The sequence below is a fragment of the Chlamydotis macqueenii genome, chromosome 1, assembly GCF_036417535.1.
Source record: "Chlamydotis macqueenii isolate bChlMac1 chromosome 1, bChlMac1.mat, whole genome shotgun sequence".
NCBI lineage: Eukaryota > Metazoa > Chordata > Aves > Otidiformes > Otididae > Chlamydotis > Chlamydotis macqueenii.
The window spans coordinates 67,910,513-67,934,597 of NC_141556.1; the positions used below are offsets into that span (position 1 = coordinate 67,910,513).

Sequence of the window (24,085 nt, forward strand, 5' to 3'; positions counted from 1 at the left end):
AAAAACCCAAGACCACACAATATCCAAGTTTAAGTTTTCCTGCCCATTTCAAGGGGACCAATCCTGAGGCATAGTGCTGTCATTCCTCTTTAAGAGGAGGCATGGCTACGTTTGCACTGTTTCTGTACAGTCAAGAAAGCTGATGCAGTCATGTTTATGTGAGACTTTTGTTGTTGTTGTTGTAAAAGTTCAGAGCGGCTTTGAATACAATAATTCTGAGTGTCTGCACGTTCCCTTCCTAACAGGTATCTGATTTCAGCAGTGGGTGCATGACTCAGGCATGTGGTATGTGTTTCTTCTTCTTGGAGAGAAACCAGTACAGTGAGATGTGAAACTGTGCTCTAGATGTGATCTATTGCAGTTCGTTATAACTCGTCCTATCTTCCCACACTGAAGTCAATCCTTGTTCTTTATCCTGTTTAGGAGGTAAGTAGATAGTAGAGGATCTTTTAAGGAAAAAGGACTGATTAAGTGGTGAAGGTAAAGTAGGAGGAGCAGGAATACATGCTGACTACTTAAAAATGTATTGATATTTAGACAGCTTTAAGAGACTCTACAGATAGAGCAGTGATGGCAAAGCACAGCAGCAAGGCCGTTTCAAGTCTGACATTGATTTCAGGGTTGCACTAATCAAAAAGTTGTGTAAATTTTCTTGGTTCAGCTTTAACTTGCAGTCATGTGGTATCTTCTTTCTTATCTCCAGCACTGCACTTCAGAAAAATCCTACTGTATCCAGTTTGAAGTACTGTTTAAAAATTCTTCCTTTGACCTTCTTACTAGAAGGAACAGCTGTTGCTTTGCTCTAACCTGCCACTTGAAGTTTTCTGTTGCCCATCTTAAAGCAAACACAAGGCTGTGCAGACATGGTGGTTGTCTCCAGCTTCCTACTGGCAACTAGTCAGAGTGTGTTCTCATCTTTGAGCTAGTTAAACAGGAAACATGTTGTAGTGGTTTGAAGGCTACAGAGGCATGAACATCTACAAGTGCAGTTTGTTTTTCAGATTTCATGTTTATTTTTATGTTGAAATGGGTTGAAAGCTTATTTAAAAACAGAAGTGCACCTCCTGTTCATTTTACAAATGGTCCCAGCAAACACTGGCTGAGATGCCATGTGCTGCTCCCTGGCAGCAGTCCCAGGCGCTCCTGCCCCTGTGCTGCTGCTGCATGGGAAGCGAATATGGTCGAGGAACAAGCTGAGGAGGAGCAATGGGCTCTAACCCTGTTTGTGCAGCCACAGGGCGAATGGCTGGGCTGTGTGTCAGAGGCAGATGCTGCCACAGCTTCACGTGCTCAGCCTCAGAGTGGGACGCCACAGCTTGCAGGCTTTGTCATCTGACCATAACACACTGTTCTCCTCATTTTACTGAAAATCTCTTCTCTGTGCTGAAATGCAACACTGAGGAAGATAGAAGCTATGAATTGCATCTCATAATAAAGATTAAGTCTGTTACCATTTCAGCCAAATGCCGTGTAATGTCAGCTTGTAATACAGCCACAGGTCAGTGCTGCAGAAGCAAAACTGATTGCTTGTTTTATAGGAGGAGGCATCTGAAACAGGTAATAACCTAAAAGTATATTAAGTTCTTGCTGATTGTATTAAAGTCTCTGTTGCTTCACTATAATTTACAGGAGAATCCATTAATGCTTTAGACATCCTCACATAATTGGAACAGCCACCTGCAGTCTTCTGATGTGATCCCACATGGAGGTAATGGTACCACCAGATGTCTTACGTAGGTTCAAGCCTCCTTTTCTTCAAGCTTTGATTTCTCCTGTGGGGGCTGCGCTCTGCCAAACAGGGAGACAGTGAGAAATTTAAGTTTCTTAAAACTTTCTTTTTCTACTTCTAAAAGTCCTCAATTCTTTTTCTAGCTCTTCCTTGATAGGACAGTTGGATGGAAAAACTAGATAGCTCTTCTAGCTCACTATCACAGCATCTGTAGCTAGGTCCAAGAGAAGAGGAATATTTCTCCTCCTCCAACTGACTAATCTAACAGCGCTGCTTTTAAATCCAAGAGCCATTGTTAAGACAGAACTCAGTCAATTTTTTGGTAGCATGTACCTGGGGTGTGCAGGTTGGCACAGCTGCTGTTGCTCATGGTTGTAGCTGATGGCTGCAATTGTGCAAGTCTCGCAGCAGCTCTGTGGTAATTCATTCTGTGAGGTGTCCTGTTACGAGTAGTCATTTGATGATGCCCACTGGGTGTTTCAGGTGTCCAGTGTCCAGCTGATGGGTCTGCCATTTTGTGACCCATTATCTTAACATCAACAGTCTCCAAGGAAATGTCCCAAAGTTCAGGATCATCTAGAATGAGTGAAAAGGTTATCAAACCAAAGATGACAGGAATGACATGCCCCATCCCTGGAAGTGTTCAAGGTCAGGTTGGATGGTGCTCTGAGCAACCTGATCTGGTCGGGGATGTCCCTGCTCCTTGCAGGGGGGTTGGACTAGATGGCCTTTAAAGGTCCCTTCCAATCCTAACCATTCTATGATTGTACGACAGGAACTCCAGGACCAGCTCACTCTTTTCCTACAAGTGGTGGCCACTACAAAAGTTAAACTCTAAAGCATCAGTGCAGAGCAGGGAAACAGTACTACCTCTTGTGCTCTGGACTTAAGCAATGTCGAGGTACAGTGGCGTAAATATGACCCAAATAGCCATGGTTATGTGAAGCCATGCCTTCACCCCTACAAATTTTCTGTTTCTGCACAATATCACTTGAGGAAATGAGTTTACCAAATAGGTATAACAACTCTCCACTGAAAAGCATGGTGCGAAACCCCTCATGGTGATGGACATTATTTCCCTGCCACTCAAGCAAGGTCCATATTGCAAAGATCAGACTCATACTCACACTTCTATCATTCCAACCTCTTGAGAATTCTACCTTTACACTGTGCTTCAAAGAGTTGATTTAATGCTAATGATTTAGCACACTATTACTCATCCCTTTTTGACTGACCTGCAAAGAACTCCTCTTCTATTGCTAGCTCCTGTTGTACTGTGGCTGGAGTGCTGTGCTTTACGGGAGGATCAGATGTTGCTGGATGGAGGTAACAGAAGGAGAGATTAATGTTAGAAATATCGAACAACCCTTTTGCTCCTTCTTAACAGAGCATGAGTCTGAAATGATAAACAGCAGCTGCCAGTGGGTACCCTCTTTTTTCCTCGAGCTGGTTATGTTTTGATAGCAGTATGTGGAATGGGATGATTCTGTACCTGACAATGGCTGATAAGAGCAACTGCAGTACTTTAAACTGGTTTTTAGCCTGTTTACCCCATCCCCAAGTTCCTGCTTATCTCACAGCTGTCCAGACTTCCCCATGACTTAAGAGCAACATCTGAGTAGCTAATGCAATATCTGTTTGCCTGCAACCACCTCAGTGAAGCGCTGGAGCCTCAGTTGGCACGCAGCATGTTAATGACACTGCCAACAGCTGCTGTGCTGCGTGAAGCTTTAGGGTGGGAGGAAAGCTGCAGTTTTAATGATGTGGGTTTAGGGCTGACATTCCTGCCACTTTAAGAATACAGTGGGGAAAAAATATGCTGCTAATCCTCCTTCTTTTGGTCTCAAAAGTGTGCTGATAGTACAGTACAAAGGCAAATCAAACTGCTCAGGCTCCTGTATTGAGGGTAACTCATACCTGCCAGTAGCTACCATTAAAGCTGTCAGGTTTTATTGCCAAGCCTTACCCTGCTTGCTGCTGGGAGTAACTGCTGGAACCTGACGCTTTTTCTCCATCTGTTCCCGGAACTGTTGCTGTAGCTGCTTTTGTCGCAACTTCCGCTGGTAAGTGGCATCACACTCAATAGCTAAGGACTCCGTAGTTCTGCCCCTGCCCACCAAGTAAGCACAAAATTAAAACAGGATTTCAGCAACTACATTTTATGAAGAAAAAAAGCATAAAGAAATAACAGCAAGGAAAATGCACTAAACTAGTATTTTATGGCATCTTACAAACTGAGCTGTCTGTGTGTTTGTTTTAAAAGGTACAGTAACTTCTGATAGAGCTTACAAAATGAATTTATAATAGCAGTCTCACCTGGAACTATTTGGCTGGTTCTGATCTACGAGCACTGCAGCAGCTTCTGCCTGACCAGGCTTACAAGTGGATGCCATCTCACAATGCTGTCTCCCTCCTGCGTTCTGCCTTTCCAAACAGCTACTGTACCTTGCTTTCTCTATTTCAGGCTCATAGTCCTCTCTTTTAGCTTTGACCAAATCTAACTCAGGGGGTATCTAGGAAAGGAAAAAAAACAACACACATTCAGAAATTTCCTTCATCAGATTAATGAAATATGCACAGGCTTTTTCTATACAGTACTGTTGAAAAATCTAGGTTTTTTTCTCTAAGTAAGTGGAATACCAAGTTAGAAAACTGAAATGCATTTTCAGTACAAAGTCATTCAGTTAGTTAATCATTGAATTCCGCAGCTTCGTGATAGTTTAAAAGTTCAGTGCTTCAGGGCAGATAGCCCATGTCTCCCCCCTCTGTGCTCTCTGCAAAGGCAAACAGTTGCAGATGATCCATACAGAATTCCACAGCTTCTCCGACAGTCTCTCAAGTCTGTTGCCAAGTCTGTTAGTTTGGCCGGTTCTGTTTTCACGCTTGTATTAAAGGTCATGACAGACCTTTACTCAGCTCTGCAATCATGAGGTCAGTGAGGAAGATGCACCATTTTCTTTTTATTCAAGATGGGATGATTTGGCTCTGATTTTGCAAATTTGTGGCAATGCCACTAACAGACAATAACCCTGGCAAAGCAGAGATCTGTGCCATCTTTACTTGGCAAGGTGACACTTTAGATCTGCTCCTACAGGCTAAGGTAGCTAGGCAGAACTGCCTCACAGCTCTAAGCTGGGTAGCAGAGTTTGGTAAATCCTAGGATGATGAAGGCAGCTTTTCTATGAAACTCCATGGATCAGCAGTTGTAAAAGGCTTACTTTTTCCTCAGTGTGCGCGGTAGGTTACCTAGCAGGCCTAGAAGCCTACTGCCCCTCACTGGCACGCATCAGGAGCTAACAAGATCAATGCTGGTTACAGCCAGGACAACTACTATGAAGACTGCTGTGTTACATCACAGCATACTTCTAAATTGTGATAGCTCTGAAAGAACAGGGTTACAGCATGGCTGTCACTGATGAAGATGTACATCACAATTTCTTTTCTCTCTCTGGACCCAAGACCTCCACAAGAGACGTTTCTCTACTGTGCTGGTTACCTCAGAAGGTTCACTGTTTGGCCTAGTGCTTCACAAAGTAACCGCAGCTCTTGCCTTGCAATCTGAAACCTAAGGAGGCAACATGGCTGCTTACTGTTCAGTAAGGACAAGAACCATATTATGGCAAGGAAAGTAAGTGTTCAAGTACGCATCAGTTGTACATGCTAATTCTTCATATGATCGAGCACCAGAGTTTGCCAGTAGTATCACAACAGGTAGTGTAGCTCTTCCTAATGTTATTCCTTGTCTTCCAGCAGCCAAGTCCAGTACATTCCGCTCTCATAATTCATTTTGCAGTATCATTTTAGGAAGGATCCAATTTATTAACAATGTTGAAACCACCTTTAGCAACCACCTTTGCTTGAAATCTCAGTACCAAAACACTATTACAGAACTTTAACTATTTTAAAAAAAACAACGAACACTGAGGGGTGAAATACAGGTGTAAATTTTGTTACAAGGACCATGCTGAGTTTATTTTCTGTCTAGCTGTGATCTGCATTGAATACTGGTTAGCAGAAGGACAAAGCAACTATCAATGCATATATTGATAGTTGATACTGTATGGATTTTGCTTAAAATTAAGTGAAAATACAAATTATAAGAAGTATCTCTGGTACGTGACCCACCTGCGATTGTTTCTACAATATCATGGGCTATGCATATTAAAAACTTTATTTGAAAGGAGGAGGTCTTTTTCATGGAAAAACTTCTTATTTTCTGCCACAGCTTCCTTTTCACTGCTGCCCACTGGCTGACATATAGGCTCTCAGCTTGGGAGACTTCAGGACTAAATGAAACAGTCCTTATTTTGCATGAATGCACAGAGGAGCTGTACCTGCTTTAGGGCAGGTTACACAGATAACAGACGTACTGTCTGCCTACTCTTCTGCCCGCAGCCTCTCGTTTTATGAACTATTACAGCAATAGGCAATTGTGTCACTACATGCAGTTCTCTCATACTTTTTTTTATATTCCTGAAGAAGTCCAGTAATGAGAGGAATATGTCAAATAAGTTTGATTTTTAAAATTCATAATTGTGTTACCACTGACAAAAAGAACAAACTAAGATATCTGTTCTGGCTTTTGCCTGATACAGGGCAAAAAGTATACAGTGAAGAACATGCACGCAGCCTTGCCAGACTCTTTTCTCCCAAGGAATTCCATTTCACTTATGTGATGAATACACAACTTGACACTGGTACCGTTGCTGATACACATCTAAAGCAGAAGTGGCTAGATGAGAGTGATGAACTGAGTTCCTACAACTGACAAAGCTTAAACAGTCTTAAGAACTGCAGCATATGGAGAAAATGGCACCTAAGCTGAGCTAGTTTAAACAGTTCAGTGCTTTCTGTGGTAACAGTTAATCTGCCGTGATCACAGATGTAGGCATTACTGGCACTGAACAGAGAGACTTGGACAACATGGCCATAAATGTCACATGAGATCTTGAGTAGGCACTGTTTCTTCGCAATAGTAACTTTGCCTACTGCAAAGTCAAAATTTAGAGTAGTTGTGGTAAGATGTTAGAGGAGAACTCAATAACAAACAGTTCACACAAACTAGCAGGCAAAGGCTATTGGTCTCATAGTTGTAAACATTCAAGGATAAGATCCATTGATATCATTATTTATAATCTTTTTAATATGAAGGACCAGGAGCAGTGGACATCTTGCAGTCCCTGCTCTAACAGCCCATGTACTGCACCTGACGTGGAAGCTTATTCACGGCCCGCAGGTAGTCTTTGTCTAGGATGCAGTTCCCAAGAGCATTCCCAAAGCACCTGAGAAATAAGAGAGCTCGCTGTGACTGAAAATAACACTTAATTCTCACTTAACTTCTGAAAATATACAAGTATTGATCTTCACTTACTTGAGTGCTCTCTTCAATCCATCTGTTACTGCCTCCTTTCTTGCCTTTTCTAGGGACAAGGCCTTAGACTTCAGGCCTTCACTGACTCCATACCCCACATCTTCATGGTATGACCCATCCTGCAGTAAAATATTAAAAATAGTAAGTATAAGGGAATTTCTGCACATACAGCACTTCTTGTTAGATACTCTGCTTTGCTAAGCCTGATTACTTGCTCTTAGCAGGTTGTTCTATAGCAAGGTCAATGTTTTGGACATCACTAGGTTCTCTGGTGTAATACTGTACTTGAGAACCACAGTCTGACCTATGCATGAACTTTCATCATTCCCAGCTTTAGGCTGTTACAGTTCCACTACAGACAGAGCAAACAGTAAAATCCACTTACCTTAAGCTGAACTTTCACAAATGCACAGACCCCCACATAGAACCTGCCATTGTTGAGGTCAACAAAGTCTAGGGGAGGGAAAAGTAACATCTTAAATAATACAAAAAACTTCTGATCCAGATTTAGATCTTCTTTTGTCCTTTGAGGACATGCATAAACCTGCACCATACTTGCTGAATATGCCCAAGATACTGTATCACTGTCTATAAAATGGAGCATGACTTACAAAATATCAACTGTAGTTTGAGAGTGCTGACTTGCATACATGTTCTGGGGATGCTATGTGATACTTTCTTGTTATTAGAGGCTAGACCTGCCAAACACTCACACCCTGCTACTACATGTACAAAGTTAAACATATAAAGGAAGAAAGAGTTGTAAGTGTAAATTCTCATTCAGCTACATATCCTAAATTTTCAAAGCATAAAAATTTTTTCAGCTGGAAGGAAAGATTTAAAGTATCAATTTACAAAACATTAATGGAAAATAAACTGTTTTCTATAAAAGCAATTTCTTTCCTATGATATAAGAGAAGTCCCCAGTTTGCTAAATTTTGCACAAGGTTTTATCCAGGACAGACTGCCTGAAGAGTTTAACAGGTTGCATTACAACTCTCAGTCCAGAAGCTCCAATCTAACTTATTTTACACCAAAAGCAATGCTATCTAATATACACAGGGCACTCTAGCTAGCAGTCTTGCAAGTCTGATAGTAACATGACACATGTCTGAAATGAAATGCTTTGAATTTCAAGTAACTGTACTCTGGGATCAAAAAGTTCTTCTGTACTCATCTGGTCTGTTTGTTGAATTGTTTCGTAAACCTGCTGGAGGTGCAAGCCCTTTTTCTACCCAGGAATTTGCTAAAGAATGATGAAAAATTACTTGAAAAAGATAGAAGTTTGAAGGATGTCAGTCCTTTCTTGACTGGAAAGGGGGGGAAAAAAAAGTGGTATAGAATAGATGGAAACCAAAGTAGTAACTTGTTTTATGTCTAGAATCTACCAGCCTGAGGTAAAAAAAAAGATTCCCAAAGGTGGGGGGGAAGGAAGGAGGTGCATAGATATGCTGCATAGATATGCAGCTTTGTTGAGCTGCTTCAACAACCAGTCTTCAGTCTAAGCACAGCAGATCTGCAAACAAGGACAATATTCCTCTGGTAGGTACTACTTCAGCTATCGAGATGGAAGAAGTGTATGCTTTAAGATCACCTGAAAACTCTTTTCTAGAAGAAGAATTTTTCGAAAGCTTTCTACTGCAAAAAAACCCAAACTCAGAACCAGGTATTAGCTAGAAGAAGAATCTGCAGAAAAAGATGAGTCCCTAAATATCAGGGGAATGTTAACTGAGAATATTAACTTTTTAGAATATAAAAATAACAGGTGAGTATGAAAGTTGGCTCGGGGCTGCTGGGTGTTAAATAGCTTAATTGCAATTACTCTTGACTGTAGTCACTGAGTGTTCACCTAGAGATCAGAAAACTTGCTTAGAATAGCTCAAGGATAATCATAAACACACTTAGAATAATGACTATGACATATTCCAGTGCTAGATCTAAAAAGAAAACAGAAGGTCCATTATTATTCAATTTCTTTCATTCTTACCAACTGCTAAGACACCTGGAAATTCCACATGCCTGTCCTCAGGTTCTTTGAAGCGATCAAGTTCTAGGATAGATACCCCGGTCCTTATCTGAGAGACTTTTCCTTCAGGGCCTCACAGTGAAACAAGAGGAAAGATTTCTTTATCTTTGAGAGATACTTACCAACATTCTGCTGAGTGACTGAATGAGCCCAGCCATTGAAGCCAAACATCTCATTGGCCAGACTGATTACCTTGTGACCCTCAATGTAACAGACCTGAAAAGAAAAGCATATATACATAAATAGATATAGAAATACACACACTTGTGCACGTATCTATACATGCTTTGTTTTAAAGAGAGATCACACACGCTATCTTACACTGAGGAAACCCCGCTAAGTTCAAGTTTCAGATAATGTGAATAAAAGGATGATGGTGCAGCTTTAGATTCACCCTCTTCCAGCAACTGTGATGAGGGGTTAATATGACAACAAATATTATTTTATCAATGGAAAGCAGAGATAGTGGGCACTAAAGAGGGTAAAATTCAGCCAATGTTAAATAATGCTTCATATATTCTAGTTCTAGGAAAAAATAAGAGAAACATTTCAATGTTCCACAAGTAGATAAATATTCCCCTGTAAAGGATGAAGCTCTGAAAGTTAAATCTTTTTTTTAAAGTGTAAAAGGAACTTGTGGCTCAGTAAAAGTCAGAATTTATGCTATGCTGACTTTGCTTTCATATTTCTGCACATTAAACTACTACTGGGAAATGAACTTAAAAAAAAAAAAAAAAAAGGATTATGATAACTTTTTAAACCCTAATTTTCCTGGAAAAAAAAAAAAGGAAGTTGAAACATCTACGCATATTTGTTCATACCTTTTGTCCTCCTCCAGCTTGCCGACTGCTGATGTATTCTGGACCCAGTCTCTGACGGAGAGCATGCTGGATCGCTTGATATTCACTTGCTGTGTACTGATACTTGACAAAAACAAGATAAGACAAATCTTCTCACTCTGCCTATTTTAGCTCCCCCTCCTCTCCTAATATAACTTATTTATCCTATTTTTCCACGTACAATCTTTCCAAAAGGTGTATGATCCATTTTTAGAATCAGGATGTAATGAACAAGGAAAGTCCTCAGGGTGCGTGTGTGCATTACATTTGTGCATTATATTGTTTTTTTTTCTCTTACTCTTGAAGTATATGTATACAAGCATTAATTATTGAGCTGCAGCAATTAGTTTTCATTTCTCATAACCATCACTTAACATTAGAAAAACTGAGATGAGACAGGCCTATTAGTATCCTATTGAAATATTAATGCAGTCATAATCCTAGTCAAGGTTGCCAGGAACACACCTACAAGCTTTTATTTTACCTCTCAAAAATAAAACCTAATATCTCTAGTGACCAACAAGAAAACTGTATTTAAAAACTCCAACAAAACCAAAGTTTAACCTTATTCTACTGTCATATGCTGTCAGGGCAGGGTGAATGGCAGCTCAGGCAAGCAGCAAAATAGGAATTTCTTGAGGAGTATTCAGCAAATTCCTCTCAGGCATGGAAGGTCCTTTGGATAACTCCAGCATCACTGGAAGCCTGAAGTGTTGTAACTTTTGCTCCTTTTCTTAGTAGAAATACAATTTACAATCTGTAAAGGTTAGAGAAGCCTAAATGCATGTTTTAAGGATTCAAGCACTAAAAAGCTTGTGTTGCTATGCTCTGGTGTGGGACAGAACAGAGATTTCACCGCCTAAATCATAAACATTGTGTATTGGCTGTCCTATCATTCAGCAGAACACAGAATTCTACAGTGCGTGCCATATAAGTTCCAATGCCTGTCAAACCTCTCTACTTTGTATTCAGTTCTATTTAGACTTAAAGGAAAACTTTGTCTTTTTCTAACACTAGAATGCAAGCCTGTAACCAAAAGGCGTAAGGAAAAAGGGAAAGTGCACATGCCTATGCTATCTTCAGGAACTATGTATTAAATGCCTATTATGGAAAAGAGAATTCACCACCAAAAGATCTGTCCAGTCCAGATATGGTTTTCTTTTTTCCAAATTATTTTAATTTTTTAAAAATTATTTTTTAATAGCTGAAAGTAGTTGACTTTTCTAAACCAGTACTGAGAATGCATGTAAACATGATCCAGGCCATCTGGGAAAATGAGAGAATAAAATGAGCCCCATTTTTAAGGAACAAAATTAAAAACCTTTTGTGAAGAATCCAGAACAATTAATTATAACTCAAGGTATGCCAAGGCTATCATGGAAGTAAATGTAATGTACACTTAGGTACAGTACAGCTAGGATAACGGATATGACTCCAGCCTTACTGTACCCAACTTTAAAATGAGTAAATATGCAGAGCAGATTTCCAGGAGCGTAAGCATAAAACTTCTATTTCCCTCTCAGGCAAAAGGAACTGACCTGTCCGAAGCAAGCAACTGAATTGCTAGCACTGGAGCTATTGCTGCTGATGTGGCTTTCGCTGTCTTTCCCTGGACTTTCAGGCATCCCTAAAGATAAGAGAAAATAGAGACACTGAAGATAACAGAACTAACAGTCTCTATGAAGACAAGCCAAAAAGCTGTTGAAGTCCACTGTCCAGTGTGTACAACAATATTCTGTAACAGATGTGTTGGACATTATAGTAATATTATACTTCTCACTCAATGGAACTGCTGCAGACCCAGTTGGAAATTTGTTTTCTGATATTGCTTCAAAATAGTAAAACATTTTATTCTTAAATACATTATACTGTGTAGGCAGAAAAGCTAGTTTCATCCTGGAAGCAGAAGCACCGTTCCGGTCTTCCATGCAATAAAACAAGTAAGGGTGAGCCTATATTAAATTCTTTGACAACGGCAAAATAATTATTTTATTCGAAGAACAAATAAATTATCCTTGCTATTAAAAAAAAAAATATAATTCAACAGCATCTGGATACTGCATAAGATTAGAGACAAGAACAAAAAAAAAGAATAATGCCTTGAGTCCTTATTCTAAGTACGACACTGGTAACAAATTATATCTTCTTTTTTTCCCCTTTTAAATAAATGTGAATGCATTGTACCATTCTAGGTAAGGAAAAACAAAATAATTCTCTCAGATTCTTCAGCACTGTCTTCCTAGATTACTTTCAATATCCATTAATACCTAGATGCCGATAAAAAGTAGAGGCAAAAAAAATTCTAAAATTTTACTCCTCTATGCCCTGACTTGTCAGTGTTTAGACTGCTGTTCTGACTGTAATCATACTGCCTTGTGTTATGACGGTAACATATAAACTATGCAGAGTTGAAAAGCATACAGAACCTGGAAGAACTTTAAGAAGTTGTACTGGTAATTCAGTAGATGGCACCCTTTTCCAAGGCAGTATCCAACAACTGCCTTACCACTCCACCTGGCAGCTGGAGAAGTGCTCTTGCTGGGAGCTTACACAACAGGGGTGCGAAGAAGCGGCAGCAGCATCCCATAGAGACAGTCTTTTATTGTATTTGCACAAATGGTGAGTCAAATGGGTAGTCTCTCTAAGACTTTTGTATGCAATACAAATACAAGACTGCTCAATATACATACGAGACAGCTGGAGATATTATTTGACAGTCAGTAGGAACCTGGCTAGTGTTAGTTACGCTTTCCTGATGTAATCCAGCTTCAGCACTTTTTAAAACAAGTTGTTTTTCTAGTCTCTAACAAGGAAGCCAAAGTTTACTGAGAACCTGGCAGACGCTTTTCAGCAAAATGATACTAGTTGTTTCCTTGGCAAGTATGAGCACTGGTAATTATGCCAGGTGTAGCTAAAATTCTCCTTAATTTTTGTTGGCTATTCATCTTCAGTCCAAAAGTTCTAAAATTGTACCATGTTTATACATTTGAATGTGTTTCAATCACAAGTTAGCTGCAATTTGTGGTAAATACATTTGGTTTTGGAAGAGAACAAATAGAAATTAATATTACCAGGAGAAAAACAGATTTAAGCAGGCTGTTTCCCCTGTTAAGCAGAGTTCATTGCATTTTGAGGGAAATGAAAAAAAAACTAGAGAGAAAAAATAGTATGTGTGGTGTGAGCGGCAGAGAGAATCAAAGTTTGAACAATGCTACTTTTTCTTTTTTTTTTTTTTTTCCCTCCTTCCACTCTTAGCAGCCTAAATCAGATCTTAATCACTATATAAAGCCCTTGGGTGAAAAACAATGTATGAAATGTGTACATTTACCTGCATAGCCCTACTAACAGTTTGCCACAAATCTTTATGCACAGTAGGTAGGTGACATTTTGAAGCAAAATTGCTTCAACTGAAACCAGTATTAAGTCCTTTAAGTTTTTATATGGTGTGCACCGTTATCAGTGTAAATTGTCTAAAGGAGACACCTTTGATGAAGCTCTGAATAAGATACGGGAATTGGTTCTGAATGAGAATGAGAAAGTACAGAATTCTGGTGAAAACATCCTCCCATCATATGGTGTTGGTCCAACAGATCAGGTGCTGCTAGAGAACACTAGCAATATATTTCTTCGCAATAAACAGTTTAAAACTGTGGCAGGGGTTTGTATTCAAAGGATGTATTTACTCTACAGCTTGTGTGAAGGAGATAGAAGATGCCAGTTTAGTTTCAGGCTTTGCCCGTAGGAACAGCTTGCTCCTGCTCTGAGCCTTGTTTAAACCAAACATTCTATTAGAGCAATGCGGTGGGGTTTTTTCAGTTGGTGAAGTGCAGCACAGCAGAGCCCTACGTCTCAACGCAACTGTCAGAGCATTTCCAAATGACAGAACTTCAATTTCAAAATTATTAGCGTGGGAGTTTGGAAGAGAGAAAAGTTAATTCTGCAAATGGAGTTATAAATCTACCTCAATAGCAGAGCCAGGAGCTAGGGATGCTACGGTGTTTCCGTTCCTCAGAATAATATTGTTTCCTCACCCCCACTCTCCCCACAACGTTTTAACTCACGTGAAACATTACAGTGAAGTAGATAATAAGCTATTGACCAGAGTACAAAAGGGCCTCAAACACCCTCCAGGGCCAGGACAGTGCTAGGAGACTATGTGACTCATAAACTGGTGTTAAAAAAGCCATATTTTCAAACGATATTGAAATACTAAAGATTAAAGTTCAAATATGTTTGCTATGTATGCCAGATGATAAAAGCAGTTTATCCTCATTTTAAAGACACCTGGGAATTCTAATTTATTACCTTCATGATTGTGACCATTATTTACTATTTACAGACAACTCTCTTCAGTTTAGCTGGTAATGTTCTCAGAAAGTTTTATTATCACTGAGAAAAAACACACAAGACTACAAGTCTTGCACTGTGCTCCAAAACATTACCGTGGTAGACTAGAACAGGCAAATAATCTTCACAGCTTTTACTACTACTATATTTTGATCTTGTTTTAAAAAAAAAAAAAATGTCAGTAACACAAAAGCTTAAAATTTAAACACATTAGGTCCACAATCAGAAAAATGCCTGTTCTGGGAAACTGGGTAGGAAATACTAATCTTCAACAGCACTCTAGAAGTGGGTATTTATTTATATGGTAGTAGTGAACTGAGCAGCTGCCAAGAAAAATGGGGGTGTGTACACAAATTCCCACATAGGAAATAAACCAACCTTCTCCAACACATAACCCTGAATTTAACCTGTTCAAGTACAACTACTACTGTAAGTGAAGGCAGCAGCACCTTCACCTTCCATGACAGTATGCGCATAGCTTCTAATTTTCTAAATTAACACACCCTCACACACCTTTCCACCCTACTGTCCACTACCTCAAAAAGATATTTCAGTCCTAAATCACCTCTTTTCGTATCAGTTCCCTTCTGTCTTAACAAGCTAGGTTTTTGAACCATGCACTGTGCCTTAGTCTGCTGCTAGGAGTCTCAGTTCCCAATTCTCTTCACGTGATAAGGTAGAAGCAGGCAGTTTCGTATCACTTCAGAACAGTCTGCATACCATGAATTGTGTAAGCACCACAACTTTGGAAACACTCAGCTAGAACGTGGCTGTTTCAAGAAATTTATTGTAGCATCACACAACATAAGGTATGACTTCAACATAGACTGTGAACTTTTAGAGCGCTTTTCATTCAGCCTCCTCCTTCTCTATATGGTAAATTTCTTTCACAGTGAAGCTTTGGTTTGCTGAGTAAAAATCTTTAACATTCTTTAAATAAATGCAATTCCACTGAGCCCACCAAGAGCAAACAGCTGTGCATGTAGCTATGAGTGATTTAGCAAGCACTAAAGATAATACGACATATTTAACCTAAGGTTCATATTGCTCTAACAAAATATACAAAAAAAAAAGTTTTATATTTCTGTGGAGTATTCTCTCCTCTGGGAACTCCAAACTATTTTATAAGTTGATTAACCTGTTATGCAAAGGCTGCTTTACCTAACGCTGAGCTGAGGCGTGCACCTTTTAAGTATAATGAGGCAGATGTTCCCAATCAAGACAGGCCTGTGCTATACCACAGTTTTAAAAGAGTGGAAAATAGATTACAAAATTGCTGTGGAAAAATTGCGTACAATATAGCTCTTCAGTTTTGACTTCTGATAATATCTTTAGGCAAACAGACGTGATGACCTGAGAAAAGTGAGGCAATGTTCTGTTAACTACAACAGAAGAAAAAAATTTTTGGTATTTTGCAGATTAAACAACGAAATGTATGGGGAGATAATGAGATTGGATGTCTACTGTAGACTAAAGGCGGCCTCTGATGCTTGCCAATACCATAAAGATGCATCTTACTGGTATTGAGTCAGGCCACATTCTGTAGCAAGAGAATAAAAAGGTGTAATATAGAAAGTTTGAGCTATCTGTAGTAGTTGAAATATATTTGCTTTCAATGCATACAAGCACCACCATAAGAATTTCTCCTCAGTTATGGCACAGGTCAGATTCAACATACCTTCAAGTAGTCCCACTTCTTTCAGTGGAATCTACACATGGCTCCAAAAGCATAATTTAACCCTTAGATTTATCCAGGTAGTACTATGTTTACTTTTGGAATATCTAGGAAATAATACCCTCCCTGCACTAAACAGAAAAGACCAATTCTGGTTACACTTTTTACTAACTAACATTTTAATGAACACAGTGTAAAGCTCTTTCTTCTTTAGCTTTACATAAGCTTCGCAGAATAACATAGTGCATTTGTTGGGGAGTGTTTCTATTTAAGAATGTTTGAATATATCCAACATCTGAAACAAAGCTTATCTGGTCAATTCCTGCATTTTTTGAACACAGGATGAGAAACTCATCTCCATAGTCATTATGCTGAGTTTCCTCCCATAACAGCCTTTATACACTTGTCATGAATTCATCGAACATCAGTATCTACTGATGGTTGTTTTAGGACCCTGCTTTCCCATTCATTACAAATCTAATTCCAGTCCATGTTGGTCAGTTTAACGCATGCGTTGCTGTGTTTTAGACTGCATATTTTTCAAATTTTGCTGGTTACTCCTCCAAAGATGTTTCTTAATAGCAGTGTTATGTGTAAATTACTTTTCCCCTACACAATTTTGTTCACTGTTTTAAAATTCAGCACTCATTATCACTGTTGCCTTACAAAGGGTTCAGAAAGTTTCATTTGTTAAAAATGCATCAATAGCATCTTATGAAACGGATCATTCCAAACAATTCTAAATCTGAAATACATTTGCTTTCTAAGAATAAAATCCTACTTAATTTCTCGCACTACATAATTTTTTTTTTTTTTTTTGCATTGATCTACAATTCTGTATAGAAAATGTTTCATTAACGGGATTAACTGGTACTCCTTCCCAAATAATCTTTCAATGTTATAAAAAAACCCTCCAAACCTATAACAACAAACAAGGAGCTAGGTTTGTAGTAAGAGGTGCTCTGTTTTATTGCACCAAGGGGTAGAACTGAAGGAAAAGAACAACAACTTGTTTGGCATACAAGCGCTTTTCCAGGTGTGAAACAGTACCATCTCGCAGTTACAAAACTAAAAAGTGAACAAAACACTCTTGAACAACTAGTTTAACATTTATAAAGACGGAAGAAAATAAAAGAGCTTGTTCTGGAGACCAGAACTGGCAGAAATATTACTCAAATATCATAAATTATTTATGTGGGTACTTCTTTCTAAAAGCCTGTCAGAATGATTTATAACCACATCATTTATGTATAAGCCATTGCAAGGAAAAGAGAGCAGGCTTTTTAACTCAAGAATAATGGCTTGCTATGTAAAGGGAAAAGCAGCCTGTCCAGTTGTAACTGTAGAAAGCCTGTAGCTTTGCCAAATGCAATTACTAGACAAGAAATTAATCCAGGCTGGAATTTAAGACATCTGGGCTCTAAGAACTGTGGGAGATCTGTCAAACTACAGATCATAAAAAACATTGCGATTACAGGCACAGACGACACTTCTGGCAGTAAGACCACAGTAAGCTAACACACTAAGTTACCACAAAAGATCTGAAGCTCCCAAGCTGTTTTCCTGCTTTGCTCCAGGTTGATGCTGCTTATTTTTAAATGGAAAATCATTTACCTTTGAAATTGGCGGAATACTTCAGTCACAGGCAAGCCAATATCTATTTTCATCCTTCTGCATTCTTAGGCAGCAAGGTAAAGTATCCCTTCTTTGGGATACGTTAGGCTTGACAGAAGGGCTTGTATTTTATAAATGCACTTACCTCCATTATATTGTTCTTCAGAAATTAATTTAAAATGGATTCTGTGCTTCTACAGTTGAAAAGACAGTTCAGGGTGTATATCACAATTAGGGCGTATATCATAATTGTGAGAGGTCTGAATTACTGTGTCTATTGCAACAAAATATTAATTTGAATAGTGATCATTTACATGTCAATAACTAACTGTAATTCCTTGCATAGTATTACAGATCGATCCAATTTACTACAGTCACTCACTTTAGTGTCCCCTGGCACTATTCGCTAAGGATGCCAATGTTGTTTTTGGCAATTTACACCCCGAAATCACCAAAACCTCGAACTTGGAAGATGTCTGAGCAGGTCGTTTGCCCTCTCTGCCTGGAGGAAGGCAGGGCGCAGTTACAGCAGGCTGGAAGTCTTCTAGGGAGGGAGCATTGACGTGGGAAACCGACGTGTGCCCGAGGTCAGCGCGCCCAGGTCGCTGCGTGGCTGAGCGTGGCAGCTTCGGGGCTGCCACTGCGGGAATCCCACGGGTTCCGAGAGAGGATTTAGGGTTTTCTTAACCCGAGGAGAGCCGCGCAGCCTCCCGCAACCCCGAGCTCCTTCGGGCGGGGGGCCGAACGCCGGTTCGTCGCAGCTCCGCGCCCAAGGGACCTCCCCCGCCCCCCACCCAGCCGGCGCCGCTAACGGTTTTCCCCCGCGCGCGGGCCCCTGAGGCAGCCCACGCGCGCCCTCTGCCCACCGGGTGGGTCCGTGAGGGGCCGGTGTCGGTTCGCCGCCATGAGGGGAGGGCTTCGCGCCCCGGTTAGCCGCCGGCCGCGGTACCTGGGCCGAAGGGGCGGCCGCCTCGGTCCTCCCGCGCCCGTTTCGCAGTTCCCGCCCGGCAAGGGGAAAGTCGGGAGGGGCACCCGGAGCAGCCGCTACGGCACAGGACATGAGTCAAACTTCCTGCGTCCGCGCGAAGCGGTGACGTAGCGCCGGGGCCGCCGAAGGCCACGCCCACGGAGGGGCGGGGCGGTGCCCGGAGCAGCCCGCCCCCGGAGTGGGAAACCGGGCTGGTCAGCGCGCGCCGTGGGCGGGGCGCCGCGCGGCCGTAGAAGGGCGGGGCTGTGGGCGCCTTGCGTTTTCGGCGGCGGCAGGGGCGGGGCGTGTGTGTCTTGCGCCGGGGGGCGCGGGAGGGACGGGGGGAGCGGCGGAGCTCGCGCGCACGAGAGGCGGAGGCGGCGGGCGCGGAACCGACCTCGCCGGGGCGCCGCCGCCGCCCGCTCCCGCCGTCGCGCACCGCCCCCCCCCCCCCGCCTCCCGGCGGGCTGACAGGCAGGTGAGGGGCCTCGCTCGGTGCTGGGGGTCGGCCCGGGGGAAGGGGTAACGCTTCTTGCTGGCCGCTGGAGGGAGCCAGGGGCGGGGCGGGGCCTGCGGGAGCCGGTAGCTGCGGGCAGTCGCCGGGCTGGGCAAGGGGCTGCGGCGGCGGGGCAGGGAGCAGGCGGCGGCGGGGCCTGTCGCCGGGGAGCTGCCGCTCAGGTGGGTCCGGGTCCGGCGACGGCGGCTGCCCCGTGGGCTGCGTGGCTTGTCGGCCGCCCGGAGAGAGGGGGCGCCCGGGCGCGGCCGGGGGAGGCGGTGGCGTTGGGGGGGGGGGGGTGCGGGGCCTCGCCCCTGCCGGGCCCCGCGCACGCTGTCACCGCCCGGGGGCTGGGCGGCGGCAGCCCGACCCCGGCCCCAGCCCCGGCCGGCCCGCGGCGGGAGCGGCCGCATCAGGCGAGGGGGCCCGCGTCCTGCCCGGCATTGCTGGTGGTGGGGCGGCGGGGCGGGCTGGTGGCGCCGGGCGGGGTTTGGTTTTGCCCGGTACGGTAGGGTCCTTCGTCCGCTTCCCATTCGCCTTCCCTGTTATATTTTTTTTTCCGCCCCTACTCATTTAGTCTGTCCTTGGGAAGCGCACGCTTTTGTTGTCTTAGTCACGTCGTCTGAGGTAATGGTGACCGGTGTCTTTCTACCTAGATCTCGCAGTGTTGTTGGGTTTCTTTCTTTCTTTTTTTTTTTTTCCCCCTGCTGAACGGTCACATTTCATTTATTTTATTACATCTGCTACAAAGTAAGCATCAGCTGACACAGTGCTTTGTTTCTAAATCTGCTGCCGTCCTGAAGCATGTGTCAGGAATTGCTGTCTTTCCACATCTGTCTCATTTGTAATGTGAACTCTAAATCTTAGTTACGAAGCATACAATTTATTTTACGTGGGATGTTGCATGCACGCTGGAATTTTACATTAGGGTTTGTGCTGACATGGTGAGAGATGTTTTGAAGTGAAACCTCAGTGGAAATAGAAAAAATTAGAAGGTATGAAGAAAAGATATAAAGAACCACCTATGGAGGTGGTGGTGGGGGAAAGCAGTACAGAAACCAAGAGACTGAAAGCAAATGACTAGAAATAGAATTGGTCTGAAGAACAATGTATGTTTAACATTTTTTCCAAGCTTGTTTTGGGGGCACACTGATGTATGCCAGGTGGTTGTAGCTGGATAATATGCAAACCTCAAATCCAACAGGTTGTAACCAAAAAAAGTTGCCTGGTTTGACTGCAGGGTTGTGGTTTTCAAACAATGGCCAATTCGGCTAGGATGTCTACAGCAGTAACCTCCACCAGCTGCCTGCCCTCCTTTTCTCCCGGAGGTTATTGCATCTATAGCAGTAGGTGGCTGAACATACGTCTGCTCCTGAGCTACTGCGGTCTACAGCCTGACCTATAACTGTAAAGTGTATTTTGGTATTTTGTGTTGAAAACTGCAGTAGCTCAGATGTGTGCCCCAGTTTGGGGTCACTTATGAGTCAGCACCCTTGCAGCCAAATCAAGTAAGATTAAAACAGAAAAATCACTACCTTGCTCATGCTAGCATGAGAAGATTTGGTAGTACAATGATTTATTTTTTTTTTTCAGTAATAAAGTATTTAGCAGGGCTAAACTGCTAGTCGTTAAATAACTGAGGTAGCTGTACCTAATGTAGTTCAGGACTTTATCACGGAACAGCAGTTCCCTGAATAGTCAAAAGTATATGACTTTACTATATCATCCAGAAATTTGGAATTGTCTGAATCTACCAAGCTGCAAGGAGGGCTGCAGCTAGAAAAACGTTGGGATCTGCTGGGTAAAACATGAGTTTATCATAATACTTGATATAATTTGAACTTTATCCATGTTTTCAGGGAAACCAATTTAGCTGTAATTAAATCACTGTAAGGACATTAGCAGGTTTTCTTCAGTTCGAGTTTCTGTTATCTGGACTGTATTAAAACATCATGTTTTTCTTAAGTCTTAGCATTGTTTCTTTGATCCTGTCACAAGCTTTTATGAGATTCTGTTCACATAACTTTTCGTCTCTAACATCTGGCTAATGGTCTGACTGGCAAAAAAGCAGGTTTGGTATTTACATGGCCTGTGCCTTTATATTGAATTGCAAATCTTGGTCATGAAAGAAACCTGGGTTGTTTGCTGGTTTTTTTTTGGTTTTTTTTGTTGTTTTTTTTTTTCTGAATCTGCCACTTTCTCGGTTCCTGGTAGCAGTTGTCTGTGTTGCTGTTTGAATAGAAATATTTCACCATGCTATTGTAATCAGTGCGTGAGTTCCCTGCTATTTCTTATTTTGTGAAGCAGGATACTCTCCCATTGTTATCCCTCCTCCCCTCACCCCTCCCTATTTTCCAGCCTATTCCCCCAAAAAGCCTCTCTTATGTGAGAGGCTTGTTACAACACTTACCTGACTAAGCCACTCGAAAATTGTAATATGTTTAGAAAGCCTGGCTTGTTTTATTGGAGTATGGTATGCTCAGAAATGTACGGATGGATTGCATGCATGCATGCAGCTTTTAAAATAATCAGATTGCCTGCTAGAATTAAGAAACAACAATATACGTTTTTGAACCTTGCTGGCTACACTGTCATAAGAGCACTCTGGGTGATGAGCATTCTATCAATTGCTGCCTGTGTAAGCCAAGAGTTTAAGTCTGTGGCATGCAGTGTGCTGCCGTATGGCATGAGATCCTAGAAAATCCCATGCTGATTTAGGAAAAGTGATGTTTTCTAGTATGTGGGTTATGTCAACATCGTTAACACAACTTTGTTGTCAGGCTGAGATTATGGTGGAAATTCTTTAAGCAGAGTATGCTTTGCTTTGCAGTGATGTTACCGGCGGTGACTTTAGGCTAGCTGTCTACATGGGTTCACTAGTGCTTCTAGGTGTTTCTATGCTTTTTAAATATCTTTATCACTTTTAGCATTTTGTTTCCACTATTGGGAAGTTGATTGTTGGTTGCATTCCACCTGAGGGAAAGAGAAAAAAAAACCTGCGTACAAACACATAGTATTTGCTGACTGTATACTCTAAAAATCAAGCTATAAACCCTTTAGCCGTACAATGACAGAAAACTAACATCCACAGGTCTTCAGTCTTCTAGGTAATGAGAAGAATGAGAGTTATTTTAATCAGTTCATCACTAGGAAGTTTGTGTGTGTTCTGACTCCTGTTGCTTTTCGTGTTTTGGACCTTTTTAAAAAGGAAAAGGACACATGATAATTTTTACTGTATATCTCCTATCCGCTTTAAATTTAGAGGCTTGTAATCAGCTCCCATTCACTGCACAAAACGAATTCTGATGCACCTTCCTAGCCTGCCTACACATGTCAGTGTTAAGAACATAGGACAGGGAGGGACCATGTGGATCATTGGGTCCAATCCCTGGTAAACCCGGGCAAGGACCAGGAACTGAGGATGATCCACAATATATCTGCACCATATGCTAATAATCCTGTAACAAATTCAAGGCTGCCAGTCTTAAAGTTATCGGAGAGAATAGGAACAGTATCCAAGATTTCGGCCATACCTGGGAAGCGCTTAAGTGTGATGTCCAGACAGTTTTAAGAAATATGTGCCCTGGTGTCTGGAGGAAGACAGGAAAATTTCTGTTGTTACACAGCAACCTGACAAAGGGAAAGAACTTGCTTGTGCACCCAAATTTAGTGACCAGGTTAACTCTTGGTATACTGTGAGTAGAATAATTTTAGTCTGACAAATGATGTGAGGTCAGGCCTTTAGAAATCAATAGTACCTCATGTTCTGCCTTGAGTTGAGGCTGACCTCAAGAGCTTCAGGAAAAAATCCTTATAAGCAAGTGGTGTATCACAAAGAGTGTGTAAATATGAGTAAGTACAGATTTAGCTGAAATGCATGCATTTGAATAATAATAGTGAGCTTTTTTCTTTTTGTGGTCTCATTTTTTGGGAAAAAATATATAAACGAATGAAGCTGTGATGGTACAAGTATACCCTTTATGCTGATATCAAGAGTTATGGGAATTAGAAGAAACAAAATCTGATCTCAGCTTCTTTGCACAAGCAATTTTAACTGTTATAGAAGCTGTCATCTTCTTGATGTCTTCCTTGTGGAGTGAGTAGACCTCGTGAAAGGAAATGTATACTTGTGGCAAACAAATTAACTAGGAAGCTGATGAGTATTTCTGGCTCTTGTTTAGGGACTTGCAGGTAGTGTATTCTAGATGGGATGTCTTCTAGGAACGGGAGAGAAGAATGGGAAACAGAATGGTGTCTAAAAAGGACAGATAATCAAGATGTTTCCGTGTTCTCTGGTGATTTGAAGTGTATGTGTACCATTTATGTTAACCTTTCAAATTTAAAAAGTGTGTAACGGGAGTGTCAAGTTATGTTCAGAAACAAAACACAAATGACTTTGACAAATGACTGCTGGGTTTTTCCTCAAAATGTTAGAGTCAGAGTTGATGGCCTACCTTTTACAAAACATGGTTTTCAATATATCAAAGTCACTGAAGTTTATCAGGGATTTTTGAGGTATTTTTCTGGGAAGATTTCTCTGTATAGAGGGGAAAATGTATCAATTCCTATTTTATACTCTATGAAAGAGAACAAGGGCACCATAACTTTCAGTGAACTTGGCAGATGTGCAAGACAGTTACTTCAAAAAAAACAAACGACAGTCTACCTTTGAAAAGGATTGGACGTAAACAGATGTCCGTGCTTAGGTATCTATTCATGCGCTATCTAGTAATGAGTTTCAAACATAATATGAACAGTTCCTTTTTTGTCTTCTTTCCATCTTAATTTCATTTATCCCTTTTGCTTTCTTAGTGTCAAGGCCATGAGGATAATAATGTTTTGATATGGATAAACAACCCTGAATTCCATGGGTTCAGTGCCTTGTGTTCAGCATTGGCTGACTTGCAAACGATGTCCAAAGTAAACTTTCTTCTGTCATTTTCATGCGTAACAGTAATTAATTTAACATGAAAAGTAGTGAGCTTGCTTTCTTTCCAGAATTAGTCAAAACATAAAACCTA

The 24,085-nt window shown here is 41.4% G+C and overlaps 2 protein-coding genes across 8 annotated transcripts in view; one reads left to right on the plus strand and one right to left on the minus strand.

Annotated features, from left to right (window-relative positions):
- Window positions 1–291: 291 nt before the first annotated feature.
- On the minus strand, window positions 292–18,678 carry RAD52 (RAD52 DNA repair protein). 4 transcript variants are annotated; one of them, XM_086755561.1, is made up of 12 exons: window positions 18,551–18,678; window positions 11,504–11,592; window positions 9,948–10,049; window positions 9,249–9,342; window positions 7,486–7,553; window positions 7,101–7,219; window positions 6,936–7,011; window positions 4,046–4,242; window positions 3,696–3,838; window positions 2,965–3,045; window positions 2,063–2,305; window positions 292–1,788 (listed from the first exon to the last, which is right to left on the minus strand). In XM_086755561.1, exons 2-12 carry the CDS (start codon window positions 11,588–11,590, stop codon window positions 1,730–1,732), a joined length of 1,269 nt encoding a protein of 422 aa, XP_086611687.1. In that variant the 5' UTR covers window positions 11,591–11,592; window positions 18,551–18,678; the 3' UTR covers window positions 292–1,729. The 4 variants fall into 4 exon arrangements, with proteins under 4 accessions (XP_086611687.1, XP_086611677.1, XP_086611669.1 ...); XM_086755551.1 differs by having other exon boundaries at window positions 18,634–18,674; XM_086755543.1 differs by having other exon boundaries at window positions 18,468–18,670.
- A 332-nt stretch (window positions 18,679–19,010) lies between these two features.
- ERC1 (ELKS/RAB6-interacting/CAST family member 1) overlaps window positions 19,011–24,085 on the plus strand; it is a 294,214-nt gene continuing 289,139 nt past the window's right edge. For 3 of the 4 annotated variants that reach the window (XM_086755609.1, XM_086755591.1, XM_086755602.1), the window contains exon 1: window positions 19,011–19,046. The gene's annotated coding sequence lies outside the window, so the exon portion shown is untranslated. Of the gene's footprint in view, window positions 19,047–19,166; window positions 19,247–24,085 lie in introns of those variants that run through there. The other variant, XM_086755595.1, reaches the window with a different exon arrangement.